The 20,333-nt window shown below is 38.6% G+C and overlaps 1 protein-coding gene across 5 annotated transcripts in view; it reads right to left on the reverse strand.

Annotated features, from left to right (window-relative positions):
• Ctnnd2 (catenin delta 2) overlaps positions 1-20,333 on the reverse strand; it is a 795,501-nt gene that overhangs the window by 643,165 nt on the left and 132,003 nt on the right. For all 5 annotated transcript variants that reach the window (XM_070042191.1, XM_070042192.1, XM_070042190.1 and 2 more), the window contains exon 2: positions 9,647-9,783. In XM_070042191.1, the coding sequence (XP_069898292.1) occupies positions 9,647-9,778 (132 nt within the window). In that variant the 5' untranslated portion in view covers positions 9,779-9,783. The remainder of the gene's footprint in view (positions 1-9,646; positions 9,784-20,333) is intronic.

Below are 20,333 nucleotides of genomic sequence, written 5' to 3' on the forward strand. Positions count from 1 at the left end.
ACTGATGCATGCTGGAGACATAACTGCACTTCCAGCCACCGCTCCCAGCATGCATACAAAAGGAAAAACAGCTGTGTTTAACCCACACTCATCTATGGCCCTAACCTCACACTTTCTCCATAGACATTAGTAACTAGCAATGAACTGTAGAAGCTCTCCAGTCGGAGGGGAAGGAAAGTATAAAATGCTGAAATAAGGATACAGGTTGACCCATTGTAACAATGAGATATACAAGACACTAAGTTGAAAACAAACTTTACAATTTCAGGGGTGGGGGAGGGGAGGCGGGGAGGAGTTGGGGAGGTGGGAAGGGAAGGGATGGTAGGGGAAAAACAAAGGAGGGGTAACAATGCTCCATAGAAAATGTACTCATTACCTTACTCAAGTAACTATAACCCCTCTGTACAGTATTTTTACAATAAAAATATATATTCCAAAATAAAAGTGTAGAAGCTCTCAACGATTCTTATTTATCTCATTATGATTTTCTCTTATTTCAAAGACCAAATGGATGTTCCTCCTCTATTTTCCTACTTTGATAGGACTAAGGTAGGGAGGACTTTTTTTTTTGACCACAACAAAACCTTAGTGGGAGAAAAATTTATTCTCTTGGGAACAATATTAGACAACATATTGTCAGTGTATTATCACATCTACCCATGAGATTGAACAGGTCTCTTTTAAAGTAAAACAACCTTAGGTCTTACTTCTCAGTTTAATTTTTCAGCAATTTCCTATATAGCTTTCAGTAGGTACATTCAATATAGATGTAAGTCTCAAGTATTTTTCTGGTCAGAAATAGAAATACTGAACAAAACTATCACTAAAGGCAAGACCTATTTAGTTATATACATGATAAAGTTTTTCACAAGTAAATGCAAATAAATACATATTTTACAAAATCTACAATTTATTATCATTATTAGTTGTACAGAGGGCTTTCAATTCAACCTGTCAGTGTATGAGTACAATGTATCTTGATCAATATCACCACTTCCATTCCTCTCTCCCACCTTTTAGAACCCTATCCATCCCCTCAATTTACTTAATTCCATTTTCACTTATATACATTGAATATTTGAACTGTATTTGCCCATTTTTTCCCTTTCTCCATTCTCCTAAAATCATGTTCGAAATATATAAAACATAAAGTATGTTTTTGAAAAGATTTTTTGCCAAACTATTTAATATTTAATACATTTTTGTTCTGTAATACTATGTAATATTGTTTCATTGTTCTGTAATAATTTCTGTGGTTATGTTGACTATTCTTGTATTGGTATAATTATTTGGTATATAAGACCTTCCAAGTTTGGAATATTTTGGTTCCATTTTCTAACATTTTTTCCCATTTTCTTCCTAGATTGCCTAAGGTGTTCATTTTCTACTCTTTGTAAACCCTGCTCAAGGCTTTGACTACTGCACTTCAAGAACTCCTGAGCCCTTATCAGTAATTAATTGTGACATATTTTCCCAGTGAGTTTGTAAGGGTCGTTAAACTCTTTTTCAAAACTTTGCTCCAGGCAGCCCCTGTCAAAGCAGACCAGTGATTTATTACAAGGAAGTGCAAGGCACCATCTTTATTTCATCCTAAGGGAATTAAATCAGCCTAAGAGATCAACAAAAGTAGGAAAGTTAAATAAAATTATAATATCAAATAATGCGGAGTGAGTCTGTATCTCATGCTCATTAAAAATGTCTACTATGTTCTTTAACCATATGAAAAAGTCTTCCTGATAAAATGTTAAATGGGCAGAGAGGAACAAAATAGTTGTAAAACAAAATGAACATTGTATCCAAATGATCTCATATTTACATAATAATCTAGACAGGAAATCTCCATTAAATATGTGTACCTACCTCTGCTTACAAAATATTCTCAAACAAAAATTTCACTATTTTTCCTTTTCTAGCATTTTATCTTACCTACAATGTTCTATCAATAGTTACATAAATATGTTTAACAATATATTCCAAAAATCTGAGGATGGCATGAGGCTATGTTACAAAATTCCACATGCTAATCGCTCACCTTCCTGCTTAGCACACACAGCTTAACCTAGTTACAATTTCTTCAACTCTAAACTCCACCACTAACACAGTGAAAGACACCAGAAAAGACTGATTTAATTATTAGGATCTAGTTTGAGGTTGCCAAACTCATGAAACAGAGAATTAATATGCCTTGAAGAGTGTGACATTATGAAATGTTAAGGTAAAAAACAAGTCAGGGGACAGGGATAAGAAGTCAAAAGAGGAGAGGTCCACATTTGTTAAAACTTCCCTCTCAGGAAGCAGAGATTAGGAGGATCACAGAGTGAGGCCAGCTGAGTTGAAAAATTGATGAGACTCCATCTCAACTAATACAAATCTGTGTCATGATACATGTCTGTCCTCCCTAGCTATACGAGCCACGAATAGAAGGGTCATGGCCCAGGCTGTCTTGAACATCAATGTGAGACCCTATTGAAAAAGGACCTCAACAGTTGGGTGCCAGTGACTCATGTCTATAATCCTAGCTACTCAGCTACTCAGGAAGCTGAGACGTGAGGATTGCAGTTCAAAGTCAGCCCTGGCAGGAAAGTCTATGAGACTTTTATCTCCAATTAACCACCAGAAAACCAGAACTGGAGCTGTGGCTCAACGTGGTAGAGCCTCAAGAGAATTAGCTCAGGAACAGCACCTAGACCCTGAGCTCAAACCCCATGATCAACAAAAAAGAAAAAGTACCTAAAGCAGAAAGGGTTTTTGGAGTCTGACTCAAGTGTTAGAACTCCTGTCTGGCAAGCACAAGTCCTGGCAAACTCAGTACCACCTCCTTTCAGGAAATTAATAGACCAGCTATTATGTGATTTGAGATAGGGTGGGAAAGAAAAGTGATACATTAACATTTCTGGAGTTTTTCTCCCAAATGTAGAACTCTTAGCACTAACTCAAAATAGCTTGGCACATTTTTTTTTTGGTTTCCAGAGTTGACCTTTACTTTTCTGGTCCATGAACCTACCAAGGAAACAATCTCATCAAAACCAACAGATCCCCCCATCCATCTCTTCCCTTCCAACATGGAACTCCAACCCCCACCCTCCTCATCCCCAGTTTTAGGCTTTCATATATGGCTTGCTGGCCCTGAGCTTCTGCCTCTTTCTTGCTATTAAACTATGTCAAATATGAAGACCCAGTTCTACAGATGCCAAGCTGTATCTTCACATCCCAATATATAGCCTGAAGCTCACGATCACTGCCCAAAACATTGATGTTCTAGAATGAAAATAGGGGAGGGAAATTGTGTTTCTTAAAATTCTTTCGTTATCAACTCATATATAGCTTGAAATAAGCTTTTTATTGCCAGTCTTGGGGCTTGAACTCAGGGCCTAGATGCTGTCCCTGAGGCTCTTTGTGTTCAAGGCTAGCTCTCTACCACCTGAGCTACGTGCCACCTCTGGCTTTTTCTGAGTACTTTATTGGAAATAAGAGTCTCATGGACTTTTCTGCACAGGCTGACTTCAAACCACAATCCTCAAATCTCAGCCTCCTGAATAACAGATTACAGGCATGAGCCACCACCAGCACCTGGCTAAGAAATGAACTTTTAAAGTAGCAATGAAGTAATTCTCTTTTTAAATCGTGACATTACAGAAAAGATTCAATGGGTAGAACCTTCTCTGGGGCAACGTGGAATTCTTAGCTTTTCTGAACAAGTGAATTTAAAGTTCACTGCCCTTGGCTGATAAATACTGTATCTTCTTGACCTTTCCCAGAGATGTTTTGATTTCCTCTTTTTCATGGATAATAGTTCTGTCATTATTTTCAAAAAGTCCTTTGTTAAATTCCTATCTAAAGCTGATTAAGAGATATAGGTCATGTACCACATTGTGTTATCAGAAACGATGGTCATGCATTACAGTAACACTAACAACGTTGAAAGACTTTGCAATAATACCATTGTAAGAATAGTAAAAGAACATCAAATACTATTCTAGCTACACAGAGCTGCGTTACTCAGATGCTTATGCTGCTGGAACAAAAACCTGACAGAAGCAATAGAGGGAGGGAGAACGAAATGCAGCTCCCAATTCAGTGAGTACCGTGCAGGCTTGCTGGAATCTCAGGGCAGGGGGAGCGTGTGGAGGATGAGGCTGTCCTACTGGACAGGAAGCAGAGAAAAGGGGACACAGGAAAGTCCAAGAAACATGTCGCCACCACAGACAATCCCAATGACCCATTTCCTTCAACCAGGCAGGAAGATCCACCACCTCCCCCAAAGCTGCTAAACTTCAGAATCTATCCATTGATTAAACCATCCAAGAATTGGGCTCTCTGACCATTGCACCGAGGTATGCTTAACTAATCTCCTAGGCACTTCCTAATCCAAACAAGCTGGCAATTGAAATTCGGTTTCACAAGAGGAAAGGTAATTCCAAATTACCAGTGGAGAGGCTAGCAAAGCAAGAAGGTATGCTTCATGCACAGGAGTGGATAGAAAGATCAAGATTTCTTTTTTTTTTTCAGCGTAAGATTCTTCTTTTATTATTATTGTGAAAATTCCATACAGAGGAGTTACAATTACATGGGCAAGATAACGAGAACATTTCTTATCAAGCATTGTTGCCTGCTCCTTTGTTTCCCCTTCCCATCCCTTCCCATACCCCCTACCCCCACTTGATCCTTCTCCCCCCCACCAAAGTTGAAAAGTTCGTTTTTTTGACATAACGACTTGTACATCTCATTGTTGCAATGGGTCCACCTGTATCCCTATTTAAACGATTTGTTTTTTCCCTTCCCCTCCACAAATTATACCAACATCAATTACAGTGAAAGCAGGGGTTCTTTACAACTAGGCATCAGTTTTAATTGTAGCTACTCAAGAGATCAAGGCTGGAAGGAATCCAGGCTGAATTGTTCACTAGACTGCATCTACAAATCGATCAACAAAAAGCAGAATTAGAGGCCTGGTTCAAGTGATAGAGTACTAGACAAGCAAGAGCAAGGCCGTCAGTTAAAAAGCCAGCACCACAAATTAATAACATCAATAACAATAATAGCTTTCTTTTGATTTTACATGAACCTCAAAAAATGCTGTTCAGTGTCTTTTTAAGACTCAACCTGTGTAAAATGCTTAATGATTTTGCCTATAGCAGAAGTGCAAAAGGTCATTTTTCCTACATTAAATACCATAAATGACTAAAAGCAAGAAAACTTGCTTTTGCCATTTAGTAATCAACAATACACAAAAATAATACTACTTTAAAATTCCTGTAAGTGCACAATATGATGTAGAATATGTGTAGAATTTAATGAGCAAGAACAACTAGTCTAGCAATAGAAGATTTGGGCTTTTACAAATATTCACCATTTCAAGTAATGTAAACCACTTGAACTTTTTCAATACATAAAATTTCCTCTACAAACTTCTATATTTTAAAACTCTTTGCTGGTTACAGTGGCTCACACCTGTAATTCCTCCTACACTGGTACAAAGGATACTAGTTCAAAGCTAGGCAATTCAAAACCGTTAATAAGACCTTGTCTCAAACAATAATTAGCAATCTGCTGTTTATCCAAATGATCTATCTTCCTTGGGTCATTTCATGTCTAATGTTCACCTCCTATTCCCTCTGCTTCTACTGAGGGACAATAGGTATAAGAGAAGAAAGGAAGATTCACCACCTCTCTCTTAAATTCTCATCTAAATCTTGTCTAAGTTTCTGCTCCTAAGAGACTTGTTAGGAAATAGGACAGGTATGTCTGAAATAGATAGCTTTGCTAGAGAATGAAGCACAGACCCTGGATTTATTTATGTCAATAAAAAAGCATACGATTCACTAATCAGAAAGCAATTGAGATGGGAAAGTAGAAAAAAAAAGTCAATGAACACTTATTCACTACTGAACAAAACATGACTACTGTATTCAAGAATTCATCTGATAAATATTTCTGTTCTGCTAGCTTGTAAGGTGGGATATTGTTCATGGCTTAAAAGTGTGTTATGACTTAGATTTTTAGTCTACACATATAAGCTAGGATTTATTTCCATTCAATGTTAGCCACCAGCCTAAGAATTTGTATTCTTAACCTCATTAACAACTTCCTCAAATTAACTCTGTTAGATTGCATTCTCTTTGAATGTGCATGGACCTTTATATTTTGCTTTGACTATGTAAGATTCCTCATATGTTTATGGAACGAGTAAATAAATGATAAAACTTACTATTTTACAGCTCATAACACATGTATAGTATATGAAAGAAAGGTTTCCCTCCTGCAGACTAGACAGGACTAGATAGTGTATGGGGAGCTAATACCAGATTTCTTACTTGAAATTCCTTAAGAACTCAATGAGAGTTCAGTTCTGGAAAGCTAGAGAAAAGAGAGAATAGTATTCTTCTAATGAATGGATTGATAGGCATAGTATACATATGATTATTAAGAATCATGTTGGGCACTGTGGGTTAAGCCTACTCAGGAGGCTGAGACTTGAGGATGATGGTTCGAAGCAAGGCCAGGCAAGAAATTCTTATCTTGAATAATTACAAAAAAAATCTAGAAGAGGAGCTGTATCTCAATTAGTAGAGTGCTACCCTTCAGCAAAAGAAGCTCAGGACAGTGCCCAGGCCCTGGGTTCAAGCTCCAGGATTGGCACATGCACACATGCATGTGTGAACACACACATACACACACACACACACAGGGAATAATGGTTTTTTGTAATTTTGCAGTGAATATCCCAGCCTTCTAGAAACATCTCTAATTTAGCACTAACTATGACAGCATACTAGATATTTGAGAAAAAGAGAAGAAACTTAAGAATAATGTAGGAAATAAAGGCAGTTGCCCACACCTGAATTCCTTCTTGGGAGGCTAAGATCAGGAGGGTCATGCTTTGGTGTGAACCCCAGATATAATGTTCACAAGGCCACTTCTCAACCAATGGCTGGGTGTGGTAGGGCATGCTCATAACCCCAGCTACACCAGAGGCTGAGATCGGGAGGATCCTCTCGCTCTCCAGGCCTGGCCATTAGAAACTGTCGGTATGTCTCCACTGGAGGACACTGGGTGTGGCAGAGCCCATCTGCCACCCCAACTTCTGGGGGAAGGATAAAACAGTAGGATCTCCATCCAGGCACAGGCTGGAGCAAAGCCAAGTAAGAACTGGTTACCTCACAGTAACCAGTACAAAACAGGTGCTGGAGACATGGCTCACCAGTAGAGAGCCCACCTGGCAGACTGGATGTCAAGTTCAAACTCAAGTAGAAAGACAGACAGACAGACAGACAGACAGACAGATAGATAGACAGATAGATAGATAGATAGATAGATAGATAGATAGATAGATAGATAGATAGATAGATAGATAGATAGATAGATAGATAGATAGATAGATAGATGGATGAAATGAATTATCTGTGCAAAGCAAGACAGTTCCTGAAGTTTCCTACTTGCTGATTTCTGCTTATTTCACTTGGCATCTGACTCCCTGTGGCTCACTGGACTGTCTCAGCTGCTCTGTCTCAGGTACACAGGACAGGGTTTCCCTTCCTTCTCACCTCAGGGACATGTAACCACAATCACAGTTTTGGTTCCCCCCCAAAAAAAACAATGAATTGTTTTAAATGACTTAGAAAGATACCATTACTTCTTTTTAAAAAATTAAATTGGGGCTAGGAAGATGGCTCAGTGGTAGAGCGCTTGCCTCGCATGCATGAGGCCCTGGGTTCGATTCCTCATACCACATAAGCAGAAAAAGCCAGAAGTGGCGCTGTGGCTCAAGCAGTAGAGCGATAGCCTTGAGCTGAAGAGCTGAGGGGCAGTGCCCAGGCCCAGAGTTCGGGCCCCACAACTGATAAATAAATAAATTATCACCAAGAATTCAGAGGGCTGAGGATATAACTCAATGGTAGAGCACCAGCCTACCATGTGCAGGACCCTGAAGTAAGGCCCAGAAACAAAAAATAAAAGAAGTTTGAAAGGCATTATTTACAGTAATGGAGTTTACCTCAGGCATTTCATCTACACTCAATACTGAAACAACCAGGTTCAATTGTAGAAGTAATTATGACTGTCCAAACCCAGCTCAGATTTGACTTAGCTCCAATTCCTTCTATCATTTTGCTTGTCTTCTTAGTTCTCATCATCAGGCCGTTCCCACCTCTTTGTAAGTAAACAGATAGGGGTCGCCATATAGCACCAGTTTTATTTCTTTCCTTCTAATTTTTCTAGATAATCCTAAACATGCACAAACAAGAATAAATCCAGTCTACTATTTGGTTTTTAAAGTATAGGGCAATAGTATCCTATGTCATTTACTTCCCAAATTCATGTGACTTCACAAATGCTAAATCATAGCATAATTCATTTTTGCTAATAATTACATGATCTATTTGGGGAAGGATTAATCATTTTTTCAACTCTTCATCAAGTAATATTTATCAAGTAATATTTTCTTTTTCTTTCTTTATCTCCAGTAAAGTTTTTAACACATTTTCATATGTACAAAATCTCAGGTTGTAGGTCACTCAAGTGTATAGAACATAATCCCAGCCAGACTAGATCATAGGCTATTGTGAGACATTTTAAATGTTACTTTGTAGAAAACATTACGAAATTAAGACAAAATACAACTTCACATTCTCATTTGGAACAGAAAAGAATGCGAACTGTCTCCCATCTTAACATTTAACTAGCATATAAAACACATCATTTTTTTTAACATTTTCATATTTGGTAGATTGAAATGAAGTTCTGTGTGTGTGTGTGTGTGTGTGTGTGTGTGTGTGTGTGTGTGTGTGTGTGTGTGTGTGTGTGTGTGTGTGTGTGTGTGTGTGTGTGTTATGTGTAGGGTAAGTACTGGGCCTTAAACTCATAGCCTCATACACTTTTGCTCAGATTTTTTTCTCAACACTAGTGCTGTAGTTCTTGAACCATACTTCTACTTCATGCTTTTACTGGTTAACTGTAGAAAAAAATGTCTCTTGGATTTGTCTGCCTGATTTGAACTGTGATTTCCAGAGCTCAGCCTCCTGAAGAGCTAGGATTATAGGCAAAAGCCACCAATGCCCAGTTTAGAATCCTTTATTTTAACTTTAATGTCCATGATGAGTCCATTCAAGTGAAAAGTATATTTCCATATAAGGTATATTCTATTAACTTTCCTTGAATTCTTCAATAGCTATGCTTCCTTATGACCTTTAAACAAACAACCAGCCACAGAAACACTGGTAGACTAATTTTCTTTGTCCTAATGTGATATTAGCTCACTGTCAACATAGAATAATATTTTATCCTCAGCATCCTGGATAGATGTTGACAGTTTATTAGACTTTACATTTTCTAAAGAGCAACATTTGGACTCAAATATTTAATAGTACTAAGCATTAGGTTCATCAACAAATCTGTCAAACTGTCACCTGTAGGGGAATATTTTCCCCCCTGTGAATTTTTTTTCAAGAAAACTGCCTAAATCATGAATAATATCATGAAGTCAAAAGCAATTGTAACCATATTTTAATATTATTTCTATAATGAATAGCAACATTCTGCTAGAAAATTATTATTTTTCTTCCAACACAATTTAATCATCCTTGTTTATCTGGAAAAGCAATTTTTCAATGTCCCCCATAATCCATCAAAGAAATGGAAATGTTTCTACCTGTTCTTTCACCGAAGCAAGGATGGCAGAGGTGGTCTCTGTTTCGGAGCCGTCCCCATTGGAGGTGTTTAAGCCAGGGCTCAGGGAGCTGGTCTTTTCAGAGGTTGACTGGGGCTGGTCTGGGACAGGCATAGCTCCTGCAATGGAAGAAGACAAGCTCAGTGGGAGGAGATACCATCACTACAATCAGATGTAACTATCAGACAACCTGAGGACATTTCAGGAAGCAAAGGGCTGCAGAGTCAGAATGTGACATAATTATAGAATTAGAAACAACGGGACTTTAGAGACTGATTTCACCTTCTGTCCACATAGCACTCACACCTTTGTGTTTTATCTTTGAGATAAGTGGGACAGGTGAGATGAGACTAATAAGACAATATAGGACCTAACAGGCACTAGATCAAATCATAGGAACTTGACAACTTTACCCACATAGACTAAGGAACACAGACCTGATCATCCACCTCTTTTCTTCAATCTTTCTCCTACAGCATTGAATATGGAAAATAGAAATCATCAGAGCTGCTGTTCCCAAAGACAATCCCCATGCCTAGATACTAACGACCTAGAATAATTTCCATGGTTAATATTTTTTAACATCTAGATCCAAATTAACCATTGGTCACTACATAATATTGGACAGCAGAGATTGTCAACTTCAGTTCCCAATGGTCTTACCTCAGACGTTACAGAACAGACTAGGAAATGTGGAAAAGATCCTCAAGAACCAAGCCCTGAACTGTCTCAAGGAAGTACTGAAAACTTCAAGCTTCTGGATTTTGCAGTGAATGGTATGCCCGTGTGTTTTTATATTAGTCAGAGGTAATCCACCAAAAATCAGTACTTAATCAGTACAATACTTAATCAGTATTCTATAGAATGACTTTTCCAGAATGGATGGCGTATTATTTCTGAAAAGGAAGTTTTTACTAACTACCAACACCTCATGAGCAATTTCTGAAATCAACTAAATTATTCAATAGTATAATTATGTAATGATTAGTGTTGAATCTCCTTTCTATATTATATATATATCCAAATTTATCTGATATAATTTCATCACACTTTTAAAATTCATAACATTTCTAACCGACATATTCCTAGAGACAGAATAAGTAGAACATAATGTGTGTGACTTTCAAGACTTTTCATAGCTAAAGACAAGTATTGGCTTGCTGTCACTCCTATCCTTGTTTCCTCTCCCATGAAGATCACAAAACATCTTCCTATTCACCAGGGACCCCTCCCTGCTCTTGATCCTATGCTCTAAAACACAAAAATATTGTCACTATAGACTCTATTTGGCTCTATTTCCTGCACTAGGCATCACCTTAATAATTTTCCATCACCTTATACTAATTTAATAATAAATAGACCAATAGAAACTACAAATTTTGCCCTTAAAATAGATATAAATCCAAGCAGTTTACAGTCATAAAATTTTAATATTTTTAACATACTTGAATAACCAATCTTCCATTCCACTGTGTAAGAATAAGCAAAAACATTTTTAATTAAAATTAGGCTCCAAAAGACGCATGAATTAATGACACAAACACTAATACTGAACATGTCATTTGTATAATCACTTGGCCTGCCCAAAGTAGAAGCCTGAATTTGGAACTAACATCTACACACCAAAATTATTCTTGCGCTCTGTACCCAGAAAAAGGTGCATGCACCCTAGCTTCTTGCTTTCAAAAGAGAAATTTAAAATTAATCCCTGTCATAATATAAGCGATGCAATAATTAATCACTGTCAATGTTAAATATAATTGGGGCAGAAACTCAATCTGTCCTGATCTAGGTTCAATTTAGCACACCTAGCTCAGTATCTGATCTGCAGCCGGCAGTTATTTGTTGAGTTAATGCATGAACTATTAGAGTAAAATCGATAATGGTTGCTTACTAGAGCATATAACATAAGCAAAATGAGCTTTGCGTTAGGAGCTTTTCTCTCTGTGGTATTTGAATGATGTATTTCTGACTCAAGAAAGCTGCTTTTCAGAAATCCTGATGAGTCTAAGGTTTTTTGCCGCCATCAGCTGCCGGCCATGGGATGCCCTGGGTATTTGGATTCTCACATACAGCCATCAATCACGCAGGCTTCTGGGAGCTGAAACTTACAACCAGCAACCTGCCAACAGAATTGGGAGAAAATAGATGCAAGAAACAGCATTGAACTGTATGCTCGGCATTCAACCAGGGCACAGAATCCAAGACCAGTGAGTAGAGAATGACAAATCCTGGCTGAGAACTTAAGGGTGAGGTGTCAGTTACCAGTCATGGCCTCTGAGGCTCTGGCCTCACTTGTAGATAGGAGGGCAGCACAGAGCGATGTTGGCATCTGAGTGTCAGAGATGATGGCTCTGCCATCCTCTGTGGAAAGAGTGGGAAAGGCTGAACATCTCTCGGGGCTTGGATGTCCAGTCCTGTCACTGCATGACCACTGACAAGGATACGACCGTGACACAATTATCACCACAGAGCTAAGGTCTACCTGCACTGTGATCCTTAGTGACATGAAGACTGATGGGAGGTAAAAGGAATATTCTGGGGAGGCTACTACAGAGGGAGTATGATAAGCTCTGCTCACACTTGCGAGAGACCCAGAGGCAGCCAGGTCCTAGCAGGATGCTGTCGGTGAGGACTGGGGACAGCCTTCCTCTGTCTATACTCTGAGTGTCTTTAAGTCCTGTTTCCTAATGCATGAACTCAGTGATTTTCACTACTCCTAATAAAGATGATCTCAATAGTTCACATGTAAGAATATTATTGATAGGTACCTACAAAGACTTAGAAATCAGGAAGATGGAAGTTCAAAGTGAACCTTGGTTAAAAATAAATAGGCTAGCTAGATACTTGTCAACAAACAAACCAGGGATGGCAGGGACATACTTTTAATCCAGGCTACATGGGAAGCCCATGTTGGAGAATGGGTCATCATGGGCTGGGGCCAGACCAGGAAGAAGCATGAGACTTTATCTGAAAAATAACCAGAGCAAAAGGTACTAGAGGGGTAGGTGAATTGCTTACCTAGCAGGTGTGAGGCCCTGGGCTCAAACTCACTACCGCTTAAAAAGAAAGGAAGAAAAGGAGGGAGGGAGAATGAAATGGAAGGAGGATCGAAAGTAAGGTGGTAGGAAGGAAGGGAGGAGGGAAGGTGGGTTGCTAGGTAAAGTTGTGATGGTAAAGGCCCATGGATTTAGCTGTACTCAGGCAACTCACTAGGTCAAGGGGAAGAGCCAAAGGATGGCAAGAATTTTAAGGACTGGCAGCAGAAAGACTGAGCAGAAAGGACCAGAATCCTATGTGAGGTAAGCTGGGAGGCAAAAAGGAGAGTTGGTTTTCGGAAAGCAGCAGTCGGGTTCTGAAAATACCGAGGAAGAAAACTGGGAAATCTCAGAAGAGGATTTTCAGAAGTGTGATGATGACCTTGAGTCTGTGAATGACCTGAGCTTTGACTGGCCAATCTGCAAAAATAACCAATTCTTGAAACATGCAGTGTGTTGTTACAGGGTAGGGTGAGGTATTCTATGCTACTGAAGAATGCCAATGGCCAGCCCAGCACAATGAGAATTTCCAAACATCCACAACTTGCATTTCATGTCACTGAACATTGCCTGCGCTGGTTGTGCAAATTATGACTCTGATATTTATCATTAATGAAAATCTCACAATTGAGCTCCATATAGGTAATTACATCTCAAATAGCTACATATGAACTCCACAAATACCAAATTCAGAATGGCCCTTTGTCTTCTTCCAGATACCCATAAAACCTCTCTAACCTAATCCCATCTTCCAGCTATACTGTCTCCTCAAATCACTTATCTATAAAACACATTAGGAGAGTCGACATCTTTGATTGCAACACCCTCTAATGCCCTATTTCAGCGATTCTCAGCACCTTGGACAGAGGCTTTGAAACTGAGGTCGGAAATGCATTTTGTATAGACACATTGTAATCAGAAACCAAAAAATAGTTAACAAGTGGAAGCTTTCAATGAAGGGTACATATTTCCTGTTCTGTTTTAGACAGTTACATGAGACAGGATAATGGATAAACTAATAGAAGCTAAGCAGTTTAGAAACTATCCATAGAAAAGGTGAAATCTGGTTGGCTTTGCATGTTGGGAGAATCGGCTTTCCCATTCAGAACCGCTGTTAAATCTTAAATCTTGTCCTACCTTTCCCTTCACCCATCTGTCTTTACAATAGATACAACAGGGGTCTCGTAGTTCCCAGTACTGCTTACTGAATTGAATTTTGTACACATGGAATTCTCTCTCCCTCTTGCTTTCATCATCTGTCCTTAAAATGCCCTTCCTTTTCTCTCCTCCTGTTTATGCATTCTTTCTATCTGTACCCTTTCTGGAAAACTCTTAACAATGTGAACCTCTTCCTTGCTTCTACCTTGGTAGCTACACCTCCCTCAGACATGGCATTTATCTCTAAGAGTTGCATTTATCACCGTGGGCTGTAGTGATTTTATCTCTTCTGTGACTAAAAATATCACTTTAAATATGACTTTCTTGTTATTATTAAGGAGTTGAACAGAGAGGTAAACAATTGCCTAAGTCATGCAATGAGTCCAATTCTTCTTGGACAATGTCACCCTTTCCTTAAAATATCTTTTAATCCTTTTGTAATTAGGAAACTTTTGATATAACTGTGGTTCCCTTTCCTTCAGCTGTTTAGGATGGATTTTCTGTCAGCTGGAACTAAAAAGTGTTATTAGACAGTGCTATATTTAAATTTATGGAAACACCATAAATTTACATTTCATGTCTCCTAATTAGGTCATGAATTCTTTGAGCTCAAAAACTATGTCTTATTCATATTCATGACCTCCGTGCCTAGAATAGTGCCCTACAAAGAACTGACATCATTAATGCTTATTGAGTAAGTTAAAACAGAGAAGACTTACACTTCATCATCAGCCCTATTTTAAAATGGCAAAGAGGGTTATACTGACAATATTGATTGGTGTATAAATGTCTTATATACTTTCTCTGATGAACAAAAGAAAAATGTTCAAATTGATGAATTTGGACAATAGATAATAGTAAAACAGTCAGTGTGTATTTTTGCACATCACACCTATGTCCATCTTTATAATGAGAATGTCTGAGCAACATAAATGATGACAGTAAGACAGTTCTAGGGCTCATACTTCGTCGATATTGGACGCTGACCCACTTCTGGAGTGAATGAACTGTCCGTGCTCCCCCAAACATCACAAAGATGTCTTTATGGGTTTGCTTAGCTGTACAACACTTCCCCTCATGCCAGAGAAACAAGGTCTCAGGTTGCAGAATTCCAAACTCATCACAAGAACAGTGATTTCAACAGAGGTTGCTATAGGTACCACACTTTACATTTTGACTCTCCCTATCCATGAAGAAGGGTTCTGATGTACTCCATAATGAAGAGGCTCAGGATACCTAAAATGTTCCCATTATCTAAAATAAACATCCAGTGTAATATGCTCATCACCCAGAGACACCCAAACACCATACAATTGTCAGCATCGGGAGTTCCTTTGTAAAGAGATTCCCTCTCCAACTGGAATCTGTGCGGGCAACCCACAGTAGCTAAGATCCTAACTGGAAATCAACTTGTCTTCCCTAATAATATTTCAAACAAATATGTAGTCTTTCATTTTACATATCCCTAACTCAATCACAGATCTACAAGGAAAAATAGTCTACCAGTAAAACAAAGCATGCTCTGTAGCCAGCCCACAATTTCCCCACTGTGAATTACCAACGGTGTCACTGTCTATTAAACAGAAAGTCCCCAAATGCCAGCCACACACTGGTCCGCAACATGTTCTTACTGCATAGTAGTTGAAAGTGTCCACTCAAATTATGGCAATTTACCCTTCATATTGATTGCAAGCATGTATCTGACATTTAACAATTTCTCAAGAAATAAGGGCTCAATCTCTCCCCTGTCCAGAATGCATACCAGTGGGCAGTCAGGGAAAAGCATCCCACAGTGTAAATAAATATCTGCATACAGTGTGTTTAACTCACTGCAACAAGGAAATTGCTGCTTTTAATTTAATTACAGGCCACCAAGTTTTGACTGTTCTTACACCATTTCCCTTGTGATCTTTGGCCTGGGAAATTCTGCAGAGAAAAGAGTGTTTCCTCTGACCTTAAAAGAAAATAAAACAAAAACTACATTGCAGTGACCATAGTTTTCATAGCTATAAGATATGCTTCCCTTTTTTAACCTGAAGACAAGAAATTCTGATATCATGTAGTCGATTCACATATGACCTCAAGAGGAGAGCTTATTACAATGTGACTTCAAAAAGTAGGAGAAAATTGAGGGAGGAAGTAACAAATTTACTCATCAACTTATATGTAACTGAAACCCCTCATACATCACCTTGACAATAAAAAAAAGAATAAACCTTTGTTTTGGAGTGTTAAATTCAAACTATATGTGCACAGTAATTTTTGTTGTACTAGTAAAGGTCATGCAAAAACGTGTCATCTGTGTGTGTGTGTGTGTGTGTGTATGAACTTTCTCAATCATAAGTGCTAGAATTTAGTTTAAATGTTCCAGTACATGATCAATAGATCACTTAAAATGGACAAATAATTAGATGTGCCAAAAAGGTGATCATCAATCTATAATCCTACCTTTGTAGGTTTGTTTTTACTTCCCACAAATCAGAATATCACTTTTGTCAAACAATAAGCATTTCCTTATTGCCAATCTCCTTTCCCTCAGGCTAAGACTCTCAGATATTGTTCTGCTCTTCAGCTCTCTCTTCATGAAAATATTCTCTCATCAGTACATGCATCATATCTGTTTATTAATTATAACAATCTAGCATAGGGTTAATGTGGGAGAGCATGATTTTAAATGTGTCCTCACATTCTTACTTTTGTCTTCCAAGGTCAGAGTTTAATTCCCTTTCCTTTATAGGAGCTGGACCTTTTTCTTGTCTCTTTTCAAGGGTGGGGGATGGTGAAGGTGATGGTGTGTGATTTCTAAGACTATATCAGAAATGGCATTGTGACTTCCATGTTGATCTCCTGTGTCATTCATTCTGGAGAAACATCTGCTATGTTATGAAGACATGCCATCCACCCCATGAAGAGAAACCACAGCTTCCTTCCCACAGAGGGACACAGACTGGACTGACACATACAGGCCACCACCAGGAGGGAACTACGGGGAAGGGCAGATCTGCCCACTCCAGGCGGGACTTCAGGAAACACAGCCTCACCTGTACCCAAAAACATCTACTTGCTCTGGAATTCCTGGTCCCAGAAACCATGAGATAAGTATTAGTGTAAGAGGCTGTATTCTAGAGCAGTGTGTTCTACAGCAGTAGAAAATGGAGTGCTCTTTTAGGATTCATTTCCTAATGTGGACATTACAGCAATGGTAGTTTAGACAGAGCAGAATAAACCACACGTAAGCTAGAGCAGAACACTGCTCCCATCCCCATGAGGAATTCTAAACCAACATAAACTGAAACTCCTGGTTGCTTCCCTGCAACCATCGCAAGAAAAGTTCAAGGCTAATGAGAAATCACAAATATGAATAGGTTAACGATTTAGCATGAGGGAAACTATCATTTGAAATACATTTTTACACTAATCTGTTAAAAGATTTCCCTGATTAGTGCACACAGATATTTGAGAAGTATGCCTTTCATAGTATTTCTGAAATCGATGATACTATTTTTTGATATCCTATTAACTTGGATGAATTCTATCTATAGTTCTCATAAAATATGCATAAAACAATAGTCTCTTCTCTGTGAATGGTGATGAGGACAAATGTTTTAATATCATAAGATGATCTAATCTTATTCATACTCTGCACCTCATTTAAAAATTAGATCTTCATACATTCAGAGCATAGAGAATGCCTATAAAAATAATCATTTTTCTAGCTATGGCTGGTGATAAGTTTCCAATGACTCACTGTCTGGCAGTACTTTTGCAAGGTTCTCTTGGCAAGTCCTGCTCATTTCTGGTTTTGTCTTCATGTTCAGGCACTGGAGATCATCTCCATTGTTTCCTAGGACCCTTCTGATTGGATATGAACCATAGTCTATTCTCCCCCCAATTCAAGGGGGTGAGTTAGTTCTATCTTAGTAAATATTGTCATGGTTCACTAGTTTTCCATTTTTCCTCTTCTATTTAGGAAATATTTATTTTTTATGAAATTTTTTGGGGGTTGGTCGTGGGGCTTGAACTCTGGGCTTGGCACTGTCCCTGCACTCTTCAGCTCAAGGCAAGCACTCTACTGCTTGAGCCACAGTGCCACTTCTAGTTTTCTAGTGGTTTATTGGAGATAAGAGTCTCACAGACTTTCTTGCCTGGGCTGGCTTTGAACCGCTATCCTCAGATCTCAGCCTCCTGAACAGCTAGGATTATAGGTATAAGCCACTCGCACCCAGCAAAATTTTAAATATTATTTTGTTGTAAAGGTGCTGTACAGGGGAGTTACAATTACATAAGGTAATGAATACATTTTCTTTTTTTTGTTGGTCAGGGGACTTGAACTCTGGGCCTAGGCACTGTTCCTTAGCTCTTCAGCTCCAGGCGAGAGCTCTACCACTTGAGCCACAGCACTACTTCCAGTTTTCTGGTGGTTACTTGTAGATCAGACTTTCCTGCCCAGGCTGGCTTTGAGCTGTGATCCTCAAATCTCAGTGTCCTGAGTAGCTGGGATTACAGGTATGAGCCACCAGCTCCCAGCTTGAATACTTTTCTTTGTTGAACATTGTTACCCGTTCCTTCGTTTTTTCCCCACTATCCCTCTCTTCCCCTCCCTCCTCCCTCCCCTTACTTATTGCAACATTATTTGCCATAGCTAAGATATGGAACCAATCCAGACATCCCTCAATAGATGAATGGATCAAGAAAATGTGGCATATTATTTTTAGAAAATGTGGCATATATACACAATGGAGTCCTAGGCCTCCATCAGAAAGAATGACATTGCCCCATTTGTAAGCAAATGGAAAGACTTGGAAAAAAATCATATTAAGTAAAGTAAGCCAGGCCCAAAGAAACATAGGTCCCATGGTTTCCCTCATTTCTAATAATTAGTATATGTCTAGGATAGTCCGAGCAGAGCATTACAATAGCTCAATAACTATGTACATATGGCCATACAAAATGATACTAATCGAAATGAACCCCTAGATATGGAAACAAGAGGGTTTTTTGTTGTTATTGTTGACATCATTGTCATCAATGTACTGTATCAAATTTTCTTTTTATTTTTTTTTCCTTTGGTTTATTCCAGTTAGTCACTGTTTTTGATTCTGGTACACTGTGTCTTGTATATATGTTTATCTGATTTGGGGAAGGGAAGAGAATAACAAAATGGTGAAACAAAAAGAAAGGGTGAACCAATATAACAGTGATACGTACAAAATACTAGGTTGGAAAAGAAATATTTAATGAAGACTAGTCTTGCTATTACAATTTATTTTGTACATAGTCACAGATGAATACACACATTTAAAAGCAAGTGTGCCAGTCTTCATTCTCTGATTTTCCTTTCATTAGAAAGCCTGTTCATTGTATTAGGTAGGCCAGGCATAAGAAATCATGGGCTCTGAAGCAGCAGCAGTATTACACAACTGTACCAGCTGTGTTCCTTGAGTAATTAAATAGAGTACCTAGTAAAGTCACTAAGATTTTGACATTATTTGTTACTTGACCAAATCATCCTGATTGATACATCATCCACTGTGTATGATGAGGCATACTTCACAAGTTTCTTAGTTAAAAAAATATTTAGAATTTCTCTAAGCAAACAAGTTGTGAGAATAAAAGACTCTGAAAGAAATCCACAGACCTAGAGCCATCTAATATTCAATAAGGGAACAAAAAAAAAGAGGTTGGAAAAAAGACAGCCTCTTCAAAAAATAGCACTTAAAAAACTGAATATCCATATGCAAAAAAAAACAAAACTGGAGCCTTATATACTACCTGACACCAATATTAATTCAAAAGTGGAATGAAGATCTCAATGTAAGACCCGAAACCCTGAAAGCATCAGAAGAAAGAAACATGGGCAATAGGGGTAATAGACACATGATAAAATGTTCAACACTGCTAAGTGGGAGACACACTAGGGCTCCTTGCCACAGGAGAGAACTTTCTAAGTAAAGATCCAGAAGCACAGTAAATGAGAGGAAGACTTGACAAATGGGACTGTATCAAACTAAAAAGTTCCTGCAGGGTAAAGAATACAGCCTGAGAAGGGGAAAAACAAATCGTTTAAATGGGATACAGGTGGACCCATTGCAACAATGAGATGTACAAGTCGTTATGTCGAAAACGAACTTTACAACTTTGGTGGAGGGTGGGGGGGCACGGGGAGGATTGGGTGGGGGTAGGGGGAGGATGGGATGGGAAGGGGAAACAAAGGAGGAGGCTACAATGTTGATAAGAAATGTACTCATTATCTTGCCCATGTAATTGTAACCCCTCTGTACAGTATTTTCACAAAGAAAAAAAAAAAAAGAATACAGCCTGAAGCGAAAAAGACAGCCTACAAAATGGGAGAATACTAAAAACAGGCTCAAAATGGGAGAATACTTCCACCGGCTACGCCTCAAACAACTGCCTAATACCCAGAATGTCAGAAAACTTAAAAAAGTAAACCCTCAAAAAAACCCAGTAACTTG

The sequence above is a fragment of the Dipodomys merriami genome, unplaced genomic scaffold (genome assembly GCF_024711535.1).
Source record: "Dipodomys merriami isolate MVZ:Mamm:240054 unplaced genomic scaffold, mDipMer1.0.p SCAF_32, whole genome shotgun sequence".
In the NCBI taxonomy this organism is placed as follows: domain Eukaryota; kingdom Metazoa; phylum Chordata; class Mammalia; order Rodentia; family Heteromyidae; genus Dipodomys; species Dipodomys merriami.